Genomic DNA, 25,952 nt, shown 5'->3' on the forward strand with positions numbered 1-25,952 from the left:
ATTAATTTTTGTTACACTAAATATTTAGTAAAATGCATATTTCATCGACTCTGTTTTTTAAATCTAGAGTAATTTTTATTTTGGCTAAAAATTTAGTAACATCTATGCTTTTTCGCATAAATTTTTAAATCATTTCAACATTCTGAAGCATTTATGTTTCAGAAAAGGCTATTATTAGCTTATTGTGTAGTGGGGTGTATTAAAAGTTATTCTTAGTTATTTCCAGCGTCATTTTTTGTTATATTAGATATTTAGTAACATACATGTTTCGCAACAGTAGTTCTTAAATCTAAAACAGTTTAATTATTCTAAATATTTAGTAACATAAATGCTTTTTAGACACTCTAAGAAATAAAACTACCACTTTTGACGATTCGCCATTCTTTGAGGTGATTCTTGTTAATTTTGAGAATCATTTCATCATGAAATCACGTGATTTGTGATGAAACGTAAACTCTCAAATGCGTAACGAAAATGCTTCCTATATTCGAAACGGCTTCGTAGTGCATTGTGGGAGATTGTTAGCTAGAATAACGAAATTAGAAAAAATACGGACAATCAAAAATAAACTGATGATTGGACTAACCGGTTTGTATCATAGTCAAGAAATTTGCCTTGCGCCAGGAAAGATTCAGAGTTTGAATCCCTCTCAGGGCGTGGGTGTAATTTACTGATCTGCCCTTGCTGTGACATGCCATCTATGTGTTACCCACGATAAAGTGATTATTAAAAAAGTTAGATACATTAGGCACTATTTTTTTTGAAAAAAAAAATGACTAAACATTTCTTTAATTTTGACGAAATTCGTTTCCTGGAAGAAGTGGCGAGAGTTATTTCGTCACTGACGAAGTTTTCTCTCGGAGCATGTACCAGGAAATGGTTTCGTCAAAAACGAAGAAAGTTTCGTGATAATTGAGTATTTTTACAGTGTATTGGTTAATTTATTTAAAGTGATTTCTACTTCCTTAAGCATTTCGTAACATCCTTGCGCCGTAAATGCTGGTTTTTAACTAGTGTTATTTTTACGGTAACAAATATCTAGAAACGTTCATGGTGCTTAGGATTAATTTATAAATCTAGTAATTTCTAAAACACTAAATATTTAATGTCATCTCTGTGTATAGTAGTAATTTTAAACTTACAAAATTTTAAAACACTGTTTCTGGCGTATTCATTTTTATTCTATCTCTGCACTTTTTCTCTGCTGTATCAGCAATTTAGAATACGGTGTATCAACAATTAGCTAAAGTGTGTATAAAGAGTTATATGAAATAAAAAGAAAATAGAACAAGTTTGGATGATAGTTTCTTTCATCACATGTCCCTGAACTGAAGTTTCTTTTGATCGATTGAAATAACACTTCAGGAAATTGAGTGCTGACGAAACGAATAGCCAAAAAAAAGAGTATTATTTTTCTTTTTCTTTATATTCAGTTTATATTTTCTTATTGATGTAAATAAATATAAATCATTTTTATATAGTTAAAGAACAATAGTGAAGTATTTGTGTAATTCTCATGCCTTATCTTTTTCAGATTTTATATCTTGGATTAAATAAATATTTTATTTAACTCTTATTCTATTTGAAGCAAATGCAGTTAAGAAAACATATAATTTCATTTTTGGTTAATTCTTAAACTCAAGCCAACGATTAAGACGCACAAGGTATTAACTGAAATATTACGGGTTAATGAATAATTTTTAATAATTAATAAATGATTTTGAAAATACATATACTGCTATTAGAAATTTTTTTCTTTAATTTAAATCTAATTGAGTTTTCTTTTACTTAAAAGTAACTTAACTTCGACATTATTTTTTATTGCAAAATTGATGTTAGGTTTTGAATAAATTCCTGCATTTTGCATTGATAGCCTGGTTGGAAGGGCATTGGGCCCATGTTCAAAGGCAGTTTTTCTCTTCGTAATTTTTCGGAATTTCTTACACTGTAAAAAGGTCTTGTTTTCATGCATTATAACAACTAAAATTTCATTTCGAACAGCTATATTTTTGTCCTGAATGTACGCATTGTTCATTAAAGAAATTGCTCACCCGAAATATCTTCAAAATTTATTTAAATATAATGGATCATTTAAATATATTCTGCTGTTCTTCGTTTATATACATTATTATATATTATTATAGTAATGTACATTATTAAAATAATATATACATATTACAATGATTACATATTATAATAATAATGTATATATACTTCGTTTATATACATTATTATATATTTTTACATATATTATACATTAACGACACAACCAGTTTTATTATAATAGTATCTTTAAAAGTAATTAATCTATTCAAGAAGAGTATAAAGTACCCCTGTTGAAAAAATGAAAAAAAGAAGATTACCATAGCGTCGTCAACGATAAAAAATAATCACGATGAATAAAAAAAATGTTTAAACTATATATTTGGAAAAAGAAAAATATATAGATATTTATAAGGTTAGAAAGGTTTTGTTTTGTTCACTTGAATAAGTTAAACTCGCTCAGAAACATGGAAATAATTCAATTCAAGAAAAAACAAAGGAGAATAAATGTTAAAGTTAGAAAGATTTAATATATTCAGATGAAAAAAAATGTTGAACTGATTCAGGTAAAAAGTTTGAGTTTATTCAAATAAAAAAGGACTCAAGTAAAAAGTGTTTATATGATTCCGGTAAGGAAGTTTCATTGTGATTCACTTAAAAAAGTTTATATTTAATTGAATCAAAAAGGATCCTTTCAAAAGAGAAAGAGGAATGTCTTATTCAGGTTAAAAAAAGTTAATTGATTCAGATAAGAAAAATGCCCAATTTATTTTGAAAAAAAAAAGACTAAATTTATTCAAATAACAAAACTTCTAATGATTAATAATGGTTTATATGATGCTGATAAGAAAAGTTTATATGATTTCAGTATAAATTAATAAAAGTATAAATAAATTCAATAAATTCATTCAAGTTATTTATTTAAGTTAAGAAATTCAATTTTTTTAGATAAAAATAAAGTTTAATTGAATCGGGAAAAATAACTGAATTGATTCAAACAAGAAAACTTCTATTGATTCAACTAATAAACATTTATATGATATTGATAAGAAAAGTTTATATGATTTGATTCATGCAAGAAATTTGATTCACACAAGAAAGTTCAAATAAATTCATTCAAGCAACATATTTAGGTTATGTAAGTTTATTTGATTCAGTAAAAAAGAATTTCATTTTATTTAAATAAAAAGGATTAAATTGATCTAAATGAGAAAGCTTCTGTTGACTTAGGCAATAAAGGTTTAGATGAAGCCGATGAGAAAGGTTTATAATTTTATAAATCTATTTTATAATTTTATAAATACATTTTATAATATATAAGGTACGAAAGGTTTAATATTGATTCACACAGGAATGTTTAATTTCATTCAGGTTACTTATTTAGGAAAATAAATTTTTTGAACTGTTTGGAAAATCTGTTTTATTGAAATAAAAGGAATTTTAATTTATTTAAATAAAAAGTATTGAATTGATCCAAATAAGGAAGATTTTATTGACTCAAGTATTAAAGATTTATATGGTTCCGATAAGAAAGGTTTATATGATTCTAATAATGATTTGGTCTGAATCCCTAAGAAAGTTTAGATTCTTTATGATTCGAAGTGTGAATAAGTATGAATTCGAAAATTAATAAAGATTGAAGAAAAGAATTGTTTTTGTGATAGCATCACATGTATTTATATTTATTTTAACACCGATGTGAAAACAACGATAACTCTTCTGAAGAGAGGATATAAATCGTAGCCATTTCCAGGAAGTAATCTAATTAAATGACTATGCCCATTTTTATTCCCGATGTTGCGTTCACAGCTTAATTGAATTATGCATGCATATAAATGTATCACACAAATCAGCATTTTTGTGATAATACTTTAAGTGCGATGATTTTTTTAGAACTACCTAACTTACATTCCGTCTTATGAGTTTATTTTAAATTGTGTATTTCCGAAATATTTTAGAGAGGTTCTGGTTAGGGTTATGCCTCCTCATAAACTCTAACGTTAACTCTTTTTGGGCTCAATTTTTTGGGCAGAAACTTTCTATTTGTTTTAATTATTGTTCAGTTTAAATTTATTGTTCATCTACAGTTATCGTTATCAAATGTTTACTTACATTTAATTGATTTAATTTTATTTTATCCAATATTCATTTTTTGGAAAAGTTATAAATAATTAGTATAAAGAAATTAAAAACTAATTGGATAAATTTTATTCCTACAAACTTGTACAAATACGTGTTAAACTAACAATCAAGTTAACCAAAGGCACATTTATGAAAGTTTACAACTTCAAAAATCACGATTAACAAATAACAAAAGTAAAAAAGGACATTTTTTTATAAATTAATATTTAATTATCTACATTATTTCATAGATTGAAAAAAATACACACCGCTGTGTTTTATTGAAATATTTCTTGATATAATATTTTGTATACTAAAGATTTGTGAGAAATGTCAAATAATCAAAAGTTAAAAGTATTTTAAATAATATGAATTATCATATGAACAATATACATAATTTAAAATTGGAAAAATATGTTTTTAAGTTTATCTTATCTACATTCGATTCTTAAAAGCATATTATTTACATTATTACAAACTTTTATCTTTGAGATCACGTTTCATTGACATAAATACATAACATTCGAATTAATATACTTTTATAATAGACCCAGTGATGTTTTTTAATTACTTTTCAAATGAAATAAACCAATACTGCTAAACTGAACTCTTCTACAAATAAATTTACCTTTTTCTTTTTCAAAGAAAGTATATCCAAATTCTATCTTGAAGTATTTATTAATGGCAAATATGTTATAGAATTTGTAGAATGTTACAGAATTTGTAGTTTCTTTCAGATTAAACATTTTCTTAAAAATTTATGAGGGACAATGATTGCTGTCTTATAAATTCAATGCAAGTATTTTATAAGATATCTAATATCTAGTGTTCATTTTAAATGAGAAATAAAGAAAATGGATGATGGTTTAGAATTTAAAGATTTGTTCCTCAAAAATTACTATGTAAGAATAAATTATGTATAAATAACTATTGAATATGTATTAATTTAACACTACTGGGTTATGCTCCCTGTTCTTTAACTCTCCCAAACCCAAAGATTGCTATGCAATCTTACTTAGATTACTTCGCAAACCATTCTCACTTTGATCGTTACTAAGTTAAACTCAATTGAAATGTGCCCTACACTGTTAGAAATTTCTCGGAATAAATGGTTAAATAACAATTTATTGAATGGTTATTTTACCATATTTAATCAAAACAGTCAAATAACCATAAATAAAATGGTTATCAAACTGTTAAACTAAACTCAGCGGCTCGACAGCCCATAGAGGGGCAAGGCCTACTGTGCCCATCTCAGTTTTCTTGACCTTGGGCTCTGGGGTGCAGGAGCAGATGTTCTGGTCAGGTGGTCAGCCGAACACGGAACCCCCAGTGTTTAGTTCCCAAGCATGCTTGGTACTCATTTATCGACCCACTAAAGGGATGAAAGGCTGAGTCAACCTTGCCCGGCCCGAGGATCGAACCAGGGACCTGTAGCACGACAACGCGAAGTGCTTCAGCTCAGCCACTGGGCAAACTGTTAAGTTTGAGAAAAACTGTTTATTAACTAATTTCTCCTATACGGTTAAACAACCAGAATTTTATCGCATCAACTGGAACCACCTAATGATGCTACTTAGATCTTTGCAACTGCTTACATATCATAGCCGAGTGGGCTTATCTGTCAATCTCATGACCGGCAGAACTCGAGTCCTAGTGTTGACACCACAATATTTCCTTAATTTCTTTCAACACATGAAGAATTTCCAGTGTCCGGCACTCTCCAATTCCCTTTACCTTACGAAAAGCTAAGCTCCTATGTTCAGTTAAAAAAAATTTTTTTTTTTACATTTTTGAAAAATGCTAGTTGTAAATGGTTAAAAACAGTATAGTTTTGTACTCATGGTTTTATAACCATACTGTTTGTAAATGGTTTCAAAACCATAAAGGAAAAAAATGTTCTTTACAGTAAACTTAACGGCTGATCGGATGGACAGACAGCTGCCAGTTATTTTACTGTAATTTTAGAATGAAAATTTTGACAGTGTGGCGCAAAATGTTAAAAATTCATATAAATTATTAAAATCTTTAAATGCATTCCTCTTTAAGAAAAAAGTAAACATTTTAGTGTATAATACATTAAAATCGAAATGAATAGCATGCAATAGAGAAACGTGCAGAAACTAAACAATGATTATGTTTTTAAAAAACTACATATATGACGGCGCGACGTTTTCTTTCAGTGATGTGTCTTTTATAACAGCCATCGACGCATTCTGTTCTTCGGGCATGCTTTTTTATTATGCTTAAAAAGTGTAAAAGCGCGAGTAATATTCAATTTTCAATGAATTACAACAACAATAAATAACAATAACAATGAATAAAATAATCATTATTGAACCTGTGTGAGCATAATTAAAACATAACATAGAATATTTTATTTATCGATATGAATTTTTTGCGTTAAACTTTCAATTCATTCTAACTTATAGCTCACTTTGTTTCAGCTTTTCGTTGCCCTCGTGAAAAAGAATATTCATTCATTAATTCGTAAACAGGTGCGTTTCACGATTACAATATATAGATAGATTTTATCATTAATTATACTCTCGTAAAGACACTTCTTAAAAACATTTTAAACAACTATCTAAAGGAAAAAAAAACGGAAAAGGCAAAAATGAAAAATGAATTAATACTTCAAAACCTATACATAGCCTACTAAAAAGAAGCTGAAATAATTTTAATGCATAGATATCAACGAGACAATAAAAGTTTTAAAAATCACTTAAATTATAATCTCACTACTAATTTAAATGTAAATCAAGTTACGTAATTAGACTTAACTTGACACTAGATTTAAATTACACCTTTAAATAGTACACTGTTAGAATTTTCATCCAAAAATTCATGTAAAATAGCCAACAGAAGTCTGCACTACTAAATTACCGTAAAGTTTACGTTAAAGAACGTTTTTCAAAAAAAAACATGAATACTGAACTATATGTTTTTTTAACCCTTTACAACTAGCATGGTTTCCAAACCGTAAAAATAAATTTAATTGAGCAATGGAACTAGGATTTCCGTTAGGTAATGGGCATTGAAGTTAGATTGTGGTTGAGTTGTATTTTTTTAAGTGAAGCGTGGAATGTGGTTTAAATAGTTTACCTGATTGTTTCACTTAGAGTAAGGGATGGGGAATGCTAGACTTTTTTGTGTTATGATGCTGCCATCTATGCATGAATAAAAGTATCATATTCTAATAGTCCAGGGTTACAAATTGGTTAATGCAGGACACTGTAAACTCTTCATGCGTTGGTAATGGAGGAAATATCGTGTTGTCAATACTGAGACTCAAATCCCTATTCTGTCGATCATGGCCTTGACAGATTAGTTCACTCGGCTATAATATCAACATTTATGCAAGAAACTAAGTGGCTTCATTATGTGGGTCTAGTTCAGAGCTAAAGAGAAAATAGAAGGGCTAGTTCACTCATTCGAAGAATCTCTCGCAGCGCCAAGCCTCCGATTTTCGCCTGTGACGTCACAGCAGCGCAAAGCTAGAACTTTTACTTTCAGAACGTTTCGTTCTAACTAGCTCTGACCAATATTGGAGCATTCCTTTTTGTAACAGATTCCAAAGCAATCGTTGTTTTCCATGATGACTTTCCCTAGTTTTTTTAAGTGCAATACAAAAAATTAAAATTATTAGCGAAATGCCACTTTGTGCGATTGCAACTTGCAAAAATTCTGATAGAAACACAGAAGGAAAAAATATAATTTTCCATGAGTTCCCTAAAATAAATGAGCAACTATGTAAGGAATGGCTTCAACCTTGCAAAAGAAATGATCCAGTTAATATAAAATATGAACGAATATGCAGTAAGCATTTCTTGAAAGAAGATTACAAAGATGATATGAGAAATCGTTTGCTTGGATTGCCGATTAGAATGATTTTAAAATCTACTGCAATACAGAGAGTAAATTTTCTTCTTTACAAATAATTTCATCTTAGCAAGAAAAATTGAATAAACGCAAAGTGTTGATTCGTGGTTCGTTTCAGAATATTCATAAGAAATCGCCATCTAAATTGAAACCACCCTGCTGTTTAAAAAAAAAGGCAGGCGAAAGCATTAAAGAATGGATAAAGTCAAGGAAAATGAGAGCTTAAATCAAAAGTATAAATAATTAATAGTAAAATTCTGCTAATTTCATAACATAGATTTTAATGTAGTTATTCTAGACATTTATAATTCTTTTAATTATATTCTTTTAAATTTAAATATCTATAAATAATTGCAAAATTTCTAATATTACCATGAACCTAAATTATTATTCTGTTACAGTAATTAGCGAAGGTTGTTGTTTCCTAACGATTAAGTATAAAAAAATTGTCATTAACAGCATATTTTAAAATAAGGACTCTAAATTTATCCCAACTTTACAAATTATAGTTATCGAACAATATGTAGCCAAAAAAGTGTCGATACATGATTTAATATTTTTTAATAATAAAAATTAAAACTGAAAATTTTAAAATAAAGTATTTATAGCGTTATTTAAGACAACTATTAAAATATTTCTACTACTTTAAAATGGTATTTAATTTAATATTATGGTCAAGAAAATGTTTTTAAGCTATGTTTTTGAACGGAAATAATGTGTTAATTGTGTAAAGCTAATATCAATTTGAAAGCTAATATCAAGTAAAAGACGAACTTATTTTTACAGAGAGAATGATGCAAAGTTTTCATATATTAAGATCTGTGTGCGGCGTGACGTCGTCAGGAGGGAAATCTTGGCTTCAGCTCTAAGGGAGGAAGGAACTAGCCCTTCTTTCTTCTCTTTTGCCCTGGGTCTAGTTGGTACAATAAAATTCTGTTTGTTTAATCGTATTGGATAAAAACAGTTAATAAACTGTTTTAATCTCACTTAACAGTGTGACTACCATCTTATGTATAGATATTTGACTACCATCTTATTTATGGATATTTGACTGTTTTGTTTAAATATGGTAATACACCGAAGAGCCATTACATTATGACCACCTTGCTAATAACATGTAGGACCACTTTTAGCCTTCAAAACTGCTAGCACCCGCCGTGACATTGATTCCACAAAGTTGCTGACAGGTAGTCTGAGGTATCTAGTACCAAGCGCTCACTAACTGGTCCTGCAATTCCCTCACGTTACGAGGGGGTAGCGTGGCGGCACGAATTTGGTTTTCCAAGTAGGACCACAAATGCTCCATTGGATTAAGGTCAGGTGAATTTGGGGGCCAAGACATGACTTTAAAATCACTGGAATGTTCCTCGATGATTCGACCCTTATGACGTGGTGCATTATCCTGTTGGTAAACACCATCTCCCGCAGGAAAAACTGTTGTCATGAATGGGTGAACCTGGTCTGCAACTATGTTCAAGTAGCTTACAGACGTCAGGGATTGTTCTATGAGGATTATGGGTCCCAATGTGGGCCATGAAAACATTGTTCCTGGGAGTGTAACAATGAAAACCTGGGTGAGCCCATTGTTATAAATGGAGGGTGGTCATAAGGTAATGGCTCTTCGGTGTATAACAAATAAATAAATTGTTATTTAGACTTCTTCCGAAAAATTTGTAACAGTGTATATGTACACACGATTTGGTGTTAACACAGAATAAAATATTCCTTCTCTTAATTGTTTTGCTTGTTCAACATCATATTCGGAGAGACCCGTCACCTCAGTTTTTTCAGTTCACACCGATTTATTAGATTTTGATTAAATTTTTTTCTGTTTCAAATATTAATTTGTGATATATAAAAGGCATACTTTTGGACATAATTATTAAAATGAATTTTAAGAATATTTTTTCAAATCTAGGAAAATATTTCTAATGAATATTAACAAAAATACCTAATATCGTTTATGGTGATTAACATAATATGGCGATAATAATATAAATATGGCGATTTAAAGAACACTATGCATAGTTTTTCCCCAGAGTAACATACTACTTTATAAATGTGACGAAAGAAAGACTTTAAAATCACGAAACACTTCCTCTTTTTTTATTTTTTATTTTCTTTCATTGAGGTTAACACATGTTATGCTAATGTTCGATACAATTCACGAAGCATTTGAATTTTAAGAATCATTTAAAGTTTTTTCTGGTAAATGCTTAACAGTGAGACTAAATTCCCAGATATTCATACATTCAAAGCAATTAATTTCGAGACATAAATTATGCAGTATCGATTTGAGTATCATTGGGGAATAAATAAAAACAGAGACAAACATAATTCCCTGCGAAGAGAATTTCATTTGAATGAAGCTCAATTTCTCAAGTAATGAATAATTTCGTTTTATTCATTTTTTCTCTTTTTAAGTAAATTATTAAAAAAATTTCATTTTGATATAAAGCGTAGATGATTAAATGTCATTAAAAACTCAATACACTTTTCTGTAATCTTTTTTTCATTAGGGGTTAAACTTTTTTCTCTGACTTCTTGCTTCATTGAAGAGTTACAGGAAAAATATTTTTGAAAAATATTTTGAAATATTTTTGAAAATATTTACATATTTCCTTTTTTTTTAATAAGGAAAAAATGCTATTTACGTTTTGGAAGGATAATAAAAAATTATGACACTTAGAATTTCTTATTTGTATTGAAAATGTGCTGTACTTATAAAACATATTTTCAGCTCATTCATATTTTTAAATCCTTTACAGTTTTACTAATAACGTTAAAGTTTTACTAATTTTTCCTCATACTGATGCATATAACTAGTAGTTTTTTCAATATCATAGTTTTTTTTCTGTTGATAAATAATGATATTTACAATAGTATTGCTGATCTTAGAAACAGCAATTATACTCACAGCAAATAATTCCGGTGAAATTACCGTGATGCATTTCGGGTAAAAAAAAGAAAGAAGCATAATTCTGATTAATCAAACCAAATTGTACGGCACATAAAACCTTTATTTGATAATTTTTTTATTCCCATGGTAATGGAATGACGAAATGACTTGATGGTAACGACTTGACGAAAAAATTTTACTTTCAAAATTATAATTCATATTACCACACATTTGGTAAACATTACAAAACCACAAAGTAAATTTAGCACTAGAAAGACTGAATATTGCTCTGCATCTAAGTCATTGCTGTAAGTTTAAGGGGGCCAGTGTGACCCTTCCCAGATTGTTAGCTTGCAGATCTGTTAGACATCAAAATTCTTAAAATGCAATAATAATTAATTAAATAAAAACTGTAAAATATACTCTATCATTGAAATTTTATGGTATTTTGTTCCATTAAATTAGCGAAAATCTTTGATTAAACTGGAAACTGATTTTTCTATTACACTTATGGAATAATTTGAATACATTTGTTTCTTAATTGAATTTCAATTTCTTAATCAAAAATAATTCGAGATACTTTTGTTTTTTTAAATAAAAATAGGGTTATGCTCAAACCTATCTGGGGTTATAGGGCACTTACCGAAACCGGGTTATAGGGCACTTAAGGGTTATAGGGCACGTTCTATACAGAATATTATATATATGTCTCTATAATGCAGTATTATGCTATATTTCTCTATAATGCAATATTTATCATGAATGGTTAAATAAGCAATTAAATTGAATTAAATTATGAAAAGTCAGAAAAACTCAATACATTCAGTAAGTTAGTTTTTGCATTACAGGGTAATAAAGTAGGAGGGAGGCCCGAAAGTTTTCTTCCATTTTTCTCTTTTTAACTGAACAAATGAGTTTTTATGCCATTCTCTAAGAAATTTTCCCTCATTTATCAAATATCATCTCACAGAAGACCATATTTTATTGTTATTTTTAGCAAAATTATTATTAAAGCAATTCGGTAAAAATGACACAGCTTTTTGGTGTTGCCTAGAGCTAGGAACACGGTAAATGTAACCATATTTGGATAGTTTTGATCATTATTTTTTCTCAGTGCAATATGAAAGTAAATATAGTATTTAACCGATTTCTGTCCTCTGAACACTACAGTAGGACTTAAAGAATCATGACTTCAAAATTTGAAATTTTTATATCCAAATAATAGGTAACCAAAGTATTTTGTTATTGCTGATAATTAGGTAAAAATATTGTATTTTTTGCTTTAAATGTTTCTGTGCTTACCTGAATTTTGATAGCATTCAACTATAGAGGACTATAGAAAGCTAACTATTTTACAAATAAATTTAAAAAAAAGATAAGTCACAATTTAACTTTCAAAGAAAATGAATACATAAAGAGGAAAACTTTTTTAAATGAAATGAGTGATATGTATTTTGATATCTTTTACAAATAGCTGTAAACGAAGTAACTTTGTTCAAAAGTTGCCGCAGTATCCTTTTCCATTGTATTTATCACAATTAATGTATTCCCCGAGTGAGTTATTTGACCAGTTGCGGTCATGAATATTGGACTTCAAAGTTAATTGACAGGCAAACGGTGTTTCTCAAACAAATTAATTCGAAACCACCAACTAAGTGAAAATCAACAAAGTAAACTGAATATTGAGATTTATTTCGTTACGAGGATCCATTTGGTCGAAATTCTTTATCCTTGATATTAGAGTATTTTTAATCTTTCTGGTAACATAACGTAGTTCTTATTCGTAATCGTTATTATATCGTTTTAAAATTAATTGAATAGAAATTATACATTAATTATAATTAACTAATTATATAATCAACTTTTTATAAACTATATAACTAACAAATTATTAAATTATATAACTAATAAATTATATAGCTAACTTTTAGTGAGTTTTAATACATTTCAAAATTAATTAATTAATTAATTTTGAAATATATTGAAAACTCTCAAAAAATTATCAGAAATCTTGAATTATCAATAAAAAGAAATACACTACTGCAATAACCACATTTGTTTCAATGTTAATATATTATATAGTAAACTGTAAATTGCATTCTGTCCAAATCAATGTTCCAAAAAAGTAAAACAACGGATTTTTTAGTACTGGAATTGAATTTTAATAGTTAGAGAGGGTTACCTCATATAAACTAATTAACTAGCGAAGACGATATTTTGAAATACGGAATTAGACATAAAAGCGTACTTTATGTGAATAAATATACATTCTTTTTCTCGATTTATTTGGATTTCTGATCATCAAAATATTGGGAGTAGAAGCATCCAGAAAATATGGTCCCAATAGTTTGGTCAGGAGAGAGATCCAAAGTTTTGGCCCCTTAATACTAATTTTACTTTATGCACATTTTGCCATATGGAACTGAAAATTTTTTGCATGCAACAATAAAATTCGCTTATCCAAAGATAATTCTATACAAATATAATTTTTAATAAGTACATTTATACTTTTTGTTATTTTATAAAATATTTTTATTGTTTTATTTAACGATTGTCGAAAACATTGTTAATAATAAAGTGTAAAAATTTTCACATATTTTCAAAGAATGTAATTTTATATACAAAAATACAAAATATCAACGAAATCGATCGTGTAGTTTCTGAGAAATCAAATTTTCGAAATACGACTTTTTTCTACCATTAATAAATTAAATAATGAAAAATAATAAATAATTATTAAAATGATTTTTCTATGAAATTATCTTTGGATAGACTAATTTCACAATTGTGTGCAAAATGTTTTTGGTTTGCCCAAAAATGTCTCGAGATCTAGCGAGATTCGCAAAAAGTAAAATTGACATTAAGAGGCCCGAATTTTACCATCTATCCAGACTACGGCCACCCTCTATATTTTGAGGGACAGAAATCCAAAAAAGAAAAAAAAAGACTGTTCATTCAGAGAAAGTACTTTTTTATGCCTGGCTTCGTAATTTAAAATATCGCGTGTTTTATTTATTTAGCTTATTAGACAGAATCCAAAAAAGAAAAAAAAAGACTGTTCATTCAGAGAAAGTACTTTTTTATGCCTGGCTTCGTAATTTAAAATATCGCGTGTTTTATTTATTTAGCTTATTTAAGCTGATCCTCCTTAACCATTAAGTATGAATGCTAATACATGAAGACCCGATCATTGAATCAAAAGTTATTTAGAGGGATTAGTTTTTTTCACTCACTGTATATAGTGTAGTCGTTATACCCAGGTATTTATACTTATGCATTGAGTAAAAAAACAAGACCTGTTCAGGAATTTAGAACATATCAGAACCACAGAAAATGATACAGTGCATCGTTTTAATTTTCGGTTGTAAAAGAAAATATTACTGAATTCATGACTAATAAAAGATTAAAATTATTTTTCAATTTAAAAATTTAGTATTATTAAATGTATTTTAAATATTTTTCAAAGAAAATATTGTATTATTTCCTACGTACTTAAACTACTACCTACTATTACGTATTGTATAATTTCCTACATACTTCTGGTAAATAAAATGCATACAAATAATGTAAATATATTATATTAATGTATTTTGTCTGTTATTAAGTTTCAGCAGTTTAATTGTTTAACGCAGGGAGTAGATTCTTAACTAAGAAAAATTGTTGAATAAAATCACTTTCTAAGGCCGTGGTTATCCAGTAGTTGGGGCATCGAACTTTTGTCTGGGGGGGGGGCGGAGTTCGATCCTCGATACCGCTAATACCCACCGAGTGAAATATAAGTGTTCGTAAAATCTATGGAATCGAAAGAGCTGTGGTTGAAACTCTGTGGAACTGTCACTTCCACAGTATCTGTGCTCTCCTGTCAAGCGAAAGATGCTAATTCCTGATTTAATTCGCAAGACCAAATGCTGACAAGCTTGGCTTGATCAAGTGTCCTTAGAAACAACATTTCATTTTTCTGTTTACATCAGAAAAAGTTTAGAACATTGGAATAATAATTGAATCGAGAAAGGTGGATTAAGATAGTGAACGTAAGCTTCGAAATTTTTATTTCATAATTTAGTAACCGGCATAAAACGGAAAGTTTGAGAAATATTTAAAAAATAGCTTATTTTCAAAAATGCAGAAAAAAATTCTCTTAAGTACTAAGTGATACACTAAAAATACAATGAAAGATGACCCATAATAAAGCAAAACTTTATTTGATTGATTATTTTAGAAATAGGGGTTGTAAGTTTGTCGCGAGAAAAGGACGGAAATTTGCTGAAGATTTGCGAGAAGATTTGAAAATTTCGTGAGAGCAAGAAATGAAAAAAAAAAAATGCAAAGATCTGAAAAAAATGTCTTTTTGAAATGATCAGGAACTTTTTTACAAAATCTTGAACATTGATATATTTTTTCAATAATGTTTTGTTGTTCATCAAGTCTTCCATCATCAAATATTCATCAAAATTTGGCAGCATTTCAAAAAAGGAATTAGGAAGTTCATTGATAAATCAAATAGCATGTGTTACGCCTTCATTTCGGTAATTTTTCTTTAAAGAGGGAACACTTTATATTCGAATAAATTTATATTTTTTTGTGATTTTTAGTTCTTTCTGCTATAATTAAATCAGTCACTGTATAAATAGATAAACTTTACCTTTTGATAGATCTTAAATTTATCGTTTAGATGCAAAATTTTTATTAAATATAGAATGGAGCAGATTTCAAGGTTCTGTCAGATAATAAAAAAGGTCTGTACAATCACAATGTAATATGCAAGGTTCATATGATCCCCAAAAATTTAATAAATGGTTTCAAAATTGTTATTAAAAAGCTAAGGGAAGAGATTTTTATTAGATTTCATCCTAAGACTACTAAAATAAACCAAACCAAACAAAACAAAAACCATTCACAAACCCTAAAAATTAATAACTAGTTTTGTTTATTTGGAGTTATTAAGCGTGATGATGAAGACTAAATTTTATTATTTTTAGTTTTAGTTTTAGCTAGTTAGTAGAAGAAGAGATGGCCATGAAATTTATATCGTCTGAATTTTATAATATTCCTCTGCTTTTTGCTCAAGAGCAAAAATTAAACTATATATGAGCTTTGAAGGTCCAGCTAGTTGAAAACAAATTACCTATGGTTTGAAAAATAACAAAATACTTAACCCTCAAAAGATATTTTAACCCCTAAATAAAATAAATATTAAAGTTGTACATACTTTTTTTTGTAAGAAAAAGTAATTCTTGGTGCAAATTGATGAACAAGTTAAACTGCTTCCTGTAAAACTACATTGGCTGCAGTATATTAAAAATATAGGAGATATTTAAATTGGCAGCCTCTCCTCTATGGCTCTCTAACCTAAACATATCCTATATTTACTTTTCAGATCAATTTATTTTCGTGGAAATCTTATTATTTTATTTTGAAAAAAAGGAAGCTTATCCACAAACAATATATTCAATTAAGTAAAAACAATACTTTTGGAAGGTTTCTTTATTAAATTTAAAATCCAACATCATAAAAAAGCTTTCAAAAGTTTTCTTCGTTAGCTTTTTTTTTTTTTTTTACTACCGAACTTTCACAGAAACTCTTATGAAAAAGAAACATCGTTTGATCCCGGAAGTAATGAAATTTTCTACAACAGTAAAGTCATTTTCTATATATTTCGAAAGATAATAATGAAAACAAAAAATCCGCTGATTGTTTATTAATTTCATTAGAGCTATATATTTTTTCCTGAAAGTTCTGTAATTTTGCAACAGGTTTAATAACACAAGAGTAGAAAACAAAGTCAAAAGAATTGATACGCAAAGAGTAAGGAAGTTGAATAGAAAACAGAATTGCATAAAGGTATATTTTTTCTATTTTATATTAAAATATTTATATCAAAGTAAATATTTTCAACAGTTATTTCGATTTACTACATTGAATTCGCTGCAAAACCCACTGTTAGTACGTTGCAGGAATCCATGATAAAAACTAAGTTAAAAATATTACCATTGGCCAACACAAATATTTCTTTAATCGAAGACGAATTAATAGTGAAGGTGAGGCTAAAGGCATTTTAATTTATTTAATTATCAAATTGAACAAAAAGGAATTAGATGTAATTCTTTGAAGTGCCACAAAATTTTAACATGCAATAAAAGCAGTTTTAACCCATGCAGCAGAGATAAGTATTAATTACGTGAAAATGACGTTAAAATGCCACAAGGTTTAGAACAAAAAAAACGTTTTTTCATAACGTTTTATTTTCGTTTCAAGTGGTAGTCTCGAATTAGTAAGAAAAACGTTAATATTTAGGTTGTTTTTAATGTAAAAATGACCATTTTTTTCCCTTATTATGACTAAGGTGAATTTCGTAACCAATTTTTCACGTTATTTTAACCTAGCAGGTTTCTTTTTTAACGTATTTTTTACGTTATTTTAACCAGACTATTTACGTTTATTTTAGGTAACACAAATATCGTTTTTTTGGTCATGAATATTTACGAGATTTTAACACTTATTTTTACTATAGGGAATAATCTTAACGTGAATTTTACGTTATTTTAACCAAACTATTTACGTTTATTTTCGGTTATATAAATTCGTTTTTTTCACCATCAATATTTACGTGTTTTTAACGCTTATTTTTATTAAGATAACGTAAATTTTACGATATTTTAACCAAAATACAAACGTATTTTATCCATACAATTTACGTATTATTAACAATATTCATAACGCTTATTTTGAATATGTTAAATTAATGAATTTTTCGCGTAATTTTAACCGATTTTAACGTAATTTTAACCGAATTGTTAACAATTACATATTTTAAGTTTTTTAATGTTCAATTGTTTAAGCAATTATGAGGGATTGGAAATCAACAACAATCAGGATAAGGATTTCTTTTGTGGAAAAATAATTGGTGTGTCAATAAAGTCAGCTGTGTGTTCAAATAAAGTAACGATAAGCAATGGGTGAGAAACAGTGTGCTATATCGAAGCAATACACTCAAATATCTTTAGCGGTCATATTGACCACTATGATCGTTCTAGGTAAATCGTCCTTCTATGTGTTCTCAATATATTCTAATAAAATTTTTGATTAATGCTTTTGAAGCTCTCAAAATGCTAGAATAAGACGCGAACATCAAGTTAGCTGGTTTAATTATTTTGTATTAATTATTTTCAGATTTGATTTGCTGTCAAAATGACCACTCCGTTCGTTCTAGTGTTAAATATGTATGCATGTTTTAAATTGTGCAATAAGGAAAATTATATTTTAATTTTTGAGCCTCTGAGAACTATGTTAACTAATTTTGTAAAGTATAATACCTATGCACTTCCATTCTGCTAAGCCTAGTTCCAATTCTTCTAAAGAATCACTCTTTGCAACACGCATATTTGATTTTCAAACAAATTTTCTAATCACAGTGAAAAAATAACTTTATTTGCTCTTACCTTACTGTAATTATAAATTTTAGGGAAATTTATTTACAAAAGGAGCAGCTGCTAATTTACAACAAGTAGTGTAAAAGAACATTGGTGTGAAACACTAGATCTCAGGATATTGTTTGGAGTTTCACTATTTTTGGTAATGAAATACAGCAACAATTTTTTTACAGTGTATTAAACTTGTAGTAATGGAATGAACTTCGTTAACAATTAACCTCACTTCTCCTTTCTCAGATTTCATAATCTGTATTTCTAAGTTAATTTCTTTTCAAGTATATTTAAGATAATTTTTTTAAGTCTAGGCTTAATCCTAAGCTTCGCACTCCCATGCCACAGGTTCGGGGCTCTGTCTTCAGACCGAGTTAGGTTGACTCAACTTTTCATCCCATCAGTGGTAGATAAAATGAGTACAAAGGAGACACTACACTCGGGGTTCCGCTATCGGCGGACCACCCAACCGAAACATCTGCTCATGCACCCCAGAGCCCAAGGTCAAGAAAACTGGAATGGACATGGTATGCCTTGACCCTTCATGGACTATCGCAACTTCCATTTCATTAAATGTAAAATAATAGCAAAATGTTCTTACTTGAGATTGTATTATTAATATATAGGTTTTATAAGCACATTTTTTTTACTGAAAATGGCAACTCTAAAAAAACATTGATGAATGGAGATGAAATAAAAATAGTTGGTGAGCAGAACGATATGGAGATAGATACAAATAATGATGTGATAATTTAAATATAAATATTAAGATTATAGTTTATTGTATATAATTTAATTTACAACGAAACAAATGTTTTTGGCGAAAAAGGTTAACAGCCATTATGGCACATAAATATATTCTAAAAGTCTTTAATAGAACTGCGAAATTATTGTAATGAAAGCTGAAATAATTTGTGATTCTTAATTGAGTTGAATGAACTAGAAATTTAATTTGAAAAATCTTTCGCCTTATTATCTAATTAATGACTTGGAGTAAGCACTGTAAGGCTTCTGGTCTAGACACTAAATTAATAATAGGCATTGATTATGTTTTATGGGACACGAAACTTTAATATCTTTGCATTATGAGGTTTTGAGAAGCTTAACAACTGATATTAATTAATAAAGCTACAATAAGATATGAGAATAACGAAAAAGTATGCACCTTTTTTGAATTTTTAAACATATGCCGATTTAAAGAATAAATTACATTGTTTTACAAGTTATTTTATTTTAAAGTGATAATGGTTTTTTAGTGAAACAGAAACCATGTTTTCTAAATTTAAAGTCAATCTTAAAAGCTTATTTTTTAGCAATAGCATACGTAGCATAGCGTAGTGTGGGTATCTCAATTCTGATTGGCTGGTGAAACGCTTTGCTGAAGATTTCTAAAAAAATAGCAATAAAATATGGTTTCATAATGTATGGTACAACTTGGTAAATGTGGGAAAAAATCTTTAGAAATTGAGTCCTATAGCCTGAGAAAAAAATGTGGTAAAAAATACCAGAATAATGTAAAACTTACCGTGTTTCTGGTTCAATTTATGGGAACACCAAAGAGCTCAGTAATTTTTGCTGAAGTAGTTGGGTTAATAATATTGCTTAAAATATGGATTTATGATATGTCATAAAATTTGACAATCTTTTCACAATACCTTAAAGCATGACAAAAAATCCATTTGATCGGTTAAATTAAATTTTTATTTTTGGATTTTTTACAAAGTATGTGATAAAAAGAACTATAATTTTGTAAACTAGAGTTTCGGATTAACCTTTGCTAAATGAAGGGGAAATTATGGTTTAAATTTCGTATATTTTAGATTTTTTAAACAGAATTATAATTTGTTTCTGTTTTAATTGGAAATGTGATTACCACAGAGAAATGTAAGTTTTACAGAATTTCTTTTTCCATGTAGGATGATTGCATAAAAAAGAGGATGTAAGGAAGTGGTGAAATATTTATGAAAAAAATCATCATGCTTCTTATTAATATTGTTTCGGTACAGTGGCTTGCAAGTTTGCCAAATTTTATCTTAAATATTATAGAAACGTATACACTGAAATAATTGTGTTTTTCATAAAAAGCGTACTCCGGCATCATTTTAAAATATGGCTTCATATTATATTGCTGAAAGCCCCTTAAATAAAGCCCTTTATAAAAACTACAATTTGAAAGTAGGTTTTTGTAGCTTTTAGAAAGATGAGGAGATCTTGTTTTGTGATAGTTTTCCTCGTCAATAAAATTTTTGCTTATTTAAAATAAAAATAAATTTTTTGTATCCAGATTTATATATTGGAAAAATTATTTCAGATTCGTAAAAAAATTCCAAAAAACTCTGTTATAAAAAAGCTGGTTTTGAATTTAAAATACTTCTAACAGTCTCGATCAAACAAAAAAAATTTTCTTTTATGTATTCTTGGTTTTTCACTCTTAATTTCAAAATGGATAATCAAAGTTTTTATTTTCACCTTTAAAATAAAAGACGAGATTTCTCCTTTTTTTTTCCTTTTTTTTTAAAATAAAATTTCTAAGTTCTTCCATAAAAAGTTTTGTTGTTAATTTTTGGGATTAGTTAACTTTTTTCTCTTTCTAAAAAAACGTGGAAAAAATGAAAGTAAAAATATTGCATACAATCAGGGAACTTGAGTATCTTAAAAATGAAAGAAATTTTGAGATTTATCTTCTGAAAAGCTAAATGCTCTATTTTAAAAAGAGCCAAAAATACAATAAAAATTCATCATTAACAACTTAATATAATATATTACAAATTCAAAAAAGTAAAGTTGTAGTATATATATATATATATATATACAGTGGAACCCCGATTTTACGTTGTCCGTTTCGTACGTTATCCCGCTTCTTACGTCATTTTCTGCTGATCCGTGAAAATTGCCTATACCGATAATGTTAAAAAATCCCGGATTTTGTGTTACCCCTTTTATGAAAATCCCGCTTGATGCGTCTTTCTACAAACAGATCAAAAAATATTTTTTATTCTATTCAAAATGGTTTTACTCATTTTTCCGTGCTAGCATACCAAATGAGATTTTCAGTCGGTTTTGTTTGAGTTCGAAAGCTATAGCATTTTTTTCCCATTTTCGAAACCTCAGTCATCGTGTTCTTTTCTCGAAAGAAGATGTCGAAACGAAAATGCTTTTCTCTGGCCGAAAAGGCTGAAATCATCGAAAGAGCTAAAGAATTTCATGGCACTAAAGCTGATCGTGCTAAATCTTTGGGTATTGCTTATTCAACTTTGCAAATGATTTTAAAGCAAGAAGCTTCAGTAGAACTAAACTCTGAAAAACTCGGAAAAAATACCAAGAAGAGAAAAACCTTTAAAACATCTCCGTATGATGAGTTAGAAAACATTTTAATGAACTGGTTCAAGGAAGCCAGAGCAGCTAAGATTCCTATAAATGGATCCATCCTAAGAGAAAAGGCGCTTGAAATTGCTGAAAGGCTTAAACTCCAAGGCTTCAGTGCATCAAATGGCTGGATCGATCGATTAAAAAAAAAAGGAACAATTTATGCTTCAAATCTATCTGTTGCGAATCCGATAGTGTGGATATGACAACTGTGTAACAGTGGAAAGAAGAAATTATACCAAATTTATTAAAGGGCTATAATCCAAGTGACATATTTAATGCGGACGAAACGGGATTGATTTTCAACCTATTACCAAACAAGACATTGACAATTAAAGTTGAAAATTGCTATGGAGGAAAGCTTTTAAAAATGCGCTTTACTGTTTTGCTCTGTGCAAATGCCGATGGAAGCCAAAAGTTAACGCCTCTTGTGATCGGAAGAGCAGAGAAACCACGGTGTTCCAAAAATATCAAAAGTTTTCCTACCGATTACACTTCAAACAAAAAAGCATGGATGACGCAAGCATTATTTAAAAATTTTCTTCGAAAACTGGATAAGAAAATGAATTTTCAAAAGAGCAACATAATTTTATTCCTAGACCAATGCACTGCTCATTTAAACCTTAAATTGAAAAACGTGCGAATAGAGTTTTTTCCAGCTAACTGTACGAGCAAACTTCAACCACTGGATTTAGGAATTATACGATCATTTAAAGAGAGTTGCCGGCAGCAACTGGTTAGAAAATATCTAATGTTTCTTGATTCTGGTGACTTTCAGGATGCTTCTAAGGCAAAAATTAATGTTCTTGAGGCTCTTAATTTGATATCTTCAGCTTGGGATAGTGTCGACCGAAAGTGCATTATCAATGGATTTAATTAAGCAGGATTTTCAGTATCGGAGGAGGAGAGCGCTGTTGTTTTGGAAGAAGAAGAAGGTAGCGTGTCTGAAGTTGAGGACCTTCCAGAAGACGATGAAGCATAACATCGACTGTGACACAGATACCATTACTTCAGAAATCCCTTTCATAAGTGATTTAATGCCTGATTCCGACGATAGTGCTGATGACGATAAAGATGAAATAACAGAAGACGTGCCGACAGCTGATCAAGCGATACAAAGCATAAAAAGTCTAAAACAATTTTTACTTGCAAATGTAAATCAAGAAGCAAATTTGCAAAGAATTGTTAGTATTGAACGAGCTGTATACGAAATTGTAGCTAAAAACGAAAAGCAAGTAAAGATTACTCATTTTTACCATTAATTTAACTGGTAGGTGTCAATTTTTAAAAATATGCATAGATTTTTCTTAACCCCGATTTGACGTTATTCCGCTTCGAGCGTTTTTCATCGCTAGTCCGACAAAAAACGTAAAATCGGGGTATCACTGTATATATATATATATATATATATATGGGTCATTCTCACGAAAACTGTCATTTTTCAGTTCATAAAATCCCAAAAAAGTAAAGTGAATAAAAAGCTCTGAAACTTTTTATATTAATAGAAATATGTAATGGCATTATAAAGAAAGTATATATCCTATAAATTATACTTAATATTTAAATTAATTAATTTTTAAATAATTAATTTATAATTAATTAATTTATAATAATTAATTAATTTAATAAATAATATAATTTAATAAATAAATTAATTAAATAAATAAATTAATTAAATAAATAAATTAATTAATTTAATAAATTAATTTATTAATTTTTTAATTTATTTTTCAAATTAATTAATAAGTAAATTAATTATTTTCACTATTTAAAAAGTGAGGGAATGATATTTTATATTAATACATGTTTTTATCTAAGTTACATCTACCTAAAGTTTGAAAATTATAACATACTAAGTATATCTAATATTTATTATAATTTAGTCTTATATATTTAATAGTTTTTACAGGTTTGGGAAATAAAGTTGGCTGGCACGATTGAACAAAAAAAAATTTGATAATATACTCATCTTGAATCATTCCCTCACTTTATACACTAGTGAGGGAATGACGAATTCAATAAAATTTAAAAATAACAGTTAGGCCTAATTAATTTCTGAAGTCAATCGCATACAATTATATTCATACAAGAAAGCAACATATAATTATCCACTTTCTCGATGAAGTTGTATTTTATTTTACTCTGAAAAATGACATGAGGGAATGACGAATGTAAAAAATTTTACCTGGTTTGATTCATTCAAATTTATTCCACAGCAAAGCTTCTTTAAGTTGAAGATGGAAACATACTGCAATTTTGTTCTATGATGCCAGTTGTTAACTTCTGAAGTTTTTATTAAAATATTTTTATTCTAAGAAGATTGCAGGTGATAAGAACATTGTTGTGAGGGAATGACGCGAAACACTTGGGACAAAGTTTAAAATAGTGCTGTGTTAATATTTTTATCAGAAATTAAATTTAAAATTGATTTTCTGAATTCTATATTTCAGTATTCTGAAATAAAAAACACGAATTTGTAAAAAAAAAAATTTTATTTCAGAAACAATTTTTTTCTTTTTTTAAATCAGCAGTGGGGACAAGTGAGGGAATGACATATTGGTATATTTTAATTACCTAAAATAAATAAAAAATAAAAATTGATAATTTTATTTTTATTCTTTTGTTAGCTTGCATTCTGAAGGACACTTTCCCTGATTTTTGTTTCTTCGTAAGCTGTAAAACAAACATAAAATATACTGGAGACATGAAAATGACTGTTTTTGTGAGAATGACCCATATATATATATATATATATATATATATATATATATATATATATATATATATATATATATATATATATATATATATATATATATATATATATATATATATATATATATATATATATATATATATATATATATATATATATATATATATATAGCGTAAATGAATAAATGCAAAAAGGAAAAAAACACGAGGAAAATGCTGCAGGTAAATAGAACTCATAAAATAAGTTCAAAATGCAGAGAAAACACGGAAAAAATTACAGAACAATGAGAAAAGGGGAAAAAAGAAAAATAACAGTAAAAATAAAAAAAAACTGGGGAAAAAATCAGAAAATGGGAAAAAACTCAATAAAAATCCGGAAAATCAAAGATATAATATTTTCATCAGCTCACACGATTATAGCCGCAAAAAGGAGTGCTTTCTAATATCGTATCAATATAGAAAAAAATCTGTTCATGTAAACTATGAATAAATCTTGAAATTTAATCTTCAAATTGTTTTTTTCTTCTTCTTTTTTTCAAAATATCCAAATTTATATAAATTTTTACCGATTTATTCTGGATTAATTATTAAGGAAGTAATCCTGAAAAAGTTTGTTTGAATTCTTATATTTTGAAAAACATTTTCAGTAATTAAAATTTCACAGTTTAACATAAGCTTATCTGTTCTCATTTTTTTCAGAGTGTCATAATTAAATTTACTGTCATAAATTAAATTTCTTATTATTTAATTATAAAATAATTATAATAATTATAAATTACTAATTCTAAGTATGTTAACGTGTTTATGTTGATATCTTTTCTTCGCGGAATTTGCCCCCCCCCCGGAATGAAAAGATGAAAAGAATCAAAACATGCAATTATATTACTTACTTGATTAAAAGCTTCATTCGCTTCAAAAACAAACGAAGTTGGAAATAAGTCAACATGTTTCATGCTCTTAAAAACAAGCACTCATTTTCAAGACTTGCCTGACTCATTCACATCAAATTTGTATATTTTTGAAACAATAATCAAGTAATGTATTTCCACTTCAGTTAGTTGTGATTATTTTTTTATTTCATTAGAAAACTTTCTTTCATTCAAAAGTAATTTCATATAAATTTTTTCTTATTATTTATCATTTTTTTGTTATTCAATTTACTAATAATCTAAATATTTTGAATGGCAGGCATCAAAGGTCTTACATCAATTTAATTTACTTAATTTTGAAGCTCAAAATAAGAAAAGATATATTAAAGAATACGGTCAAATAATTCCTGTAAATTAAAAAATTTAGAATGAAACTTCTTTTAGATATGGCGTAAACAGGCAAAAAGTTAAATTTAAATAAAGGTTTCAGCCTTTGGCTGCTCTTGCAGCCAAATTATTGGGAAAAAATTTCCAGATTTTGGCTACACCTCATATTTTGAGGGACAAAACTCAAACAAAACTCAAATTCCATCAAAACAAATATGTGTTTAATTTGCGAAAGTATATTTTTGTATT

The 25,952-nt window shown here is 28.1% G+C and overlaps 1 protein-coding gene across 1 annotated transcript; it reads left to right on the top strand.

The window, feature by feature from the left end:
• The first annotated feature begins 21,503 nt into the window (after positions 1–21,503).
• On the top strand, positions 21,504–21,938 carry LOC147804294 (major centromere autoantigen B-like). The gene has a single exon (XM_087151498.1). It carries the CDS (start codon positions 21,504–21,506, stop codon positions 21,936–21,938), a length of 435 nt encoding a protein of 144 aa, XP_087007624.1.
• The last annotated feature ends 4,014 nt before the right edge of the window (positions 21,939–25,952 follow it).

The sequence above is a fragment of the Parasteatoda tepidariorum genome, chromosome 9 (genome assembly GCF_982258835.1).
Source record: "Parasteatoda tepidariorum strain Cologne lab strain chromosome 9, Ptep-v5.0, whole genome shotgun sequence".
Classification (NCBI taxonomy): domain Eukaryota; kingdom Metazoa; phylum Arthropoda; class Arachnida; order Araneae; family Theridiidae; genus Parasteatoda; species Parasteatoda tepidariorum.

Coding starts and splice junctions, on each gene's coding strand:
- LOC147804294 (XM_087151498.1), top strand. CDS start 21,504: ATGTCGAAACGAAAATGCTTTTCTCTGGCCGAAAAGGCTGAAATCATC.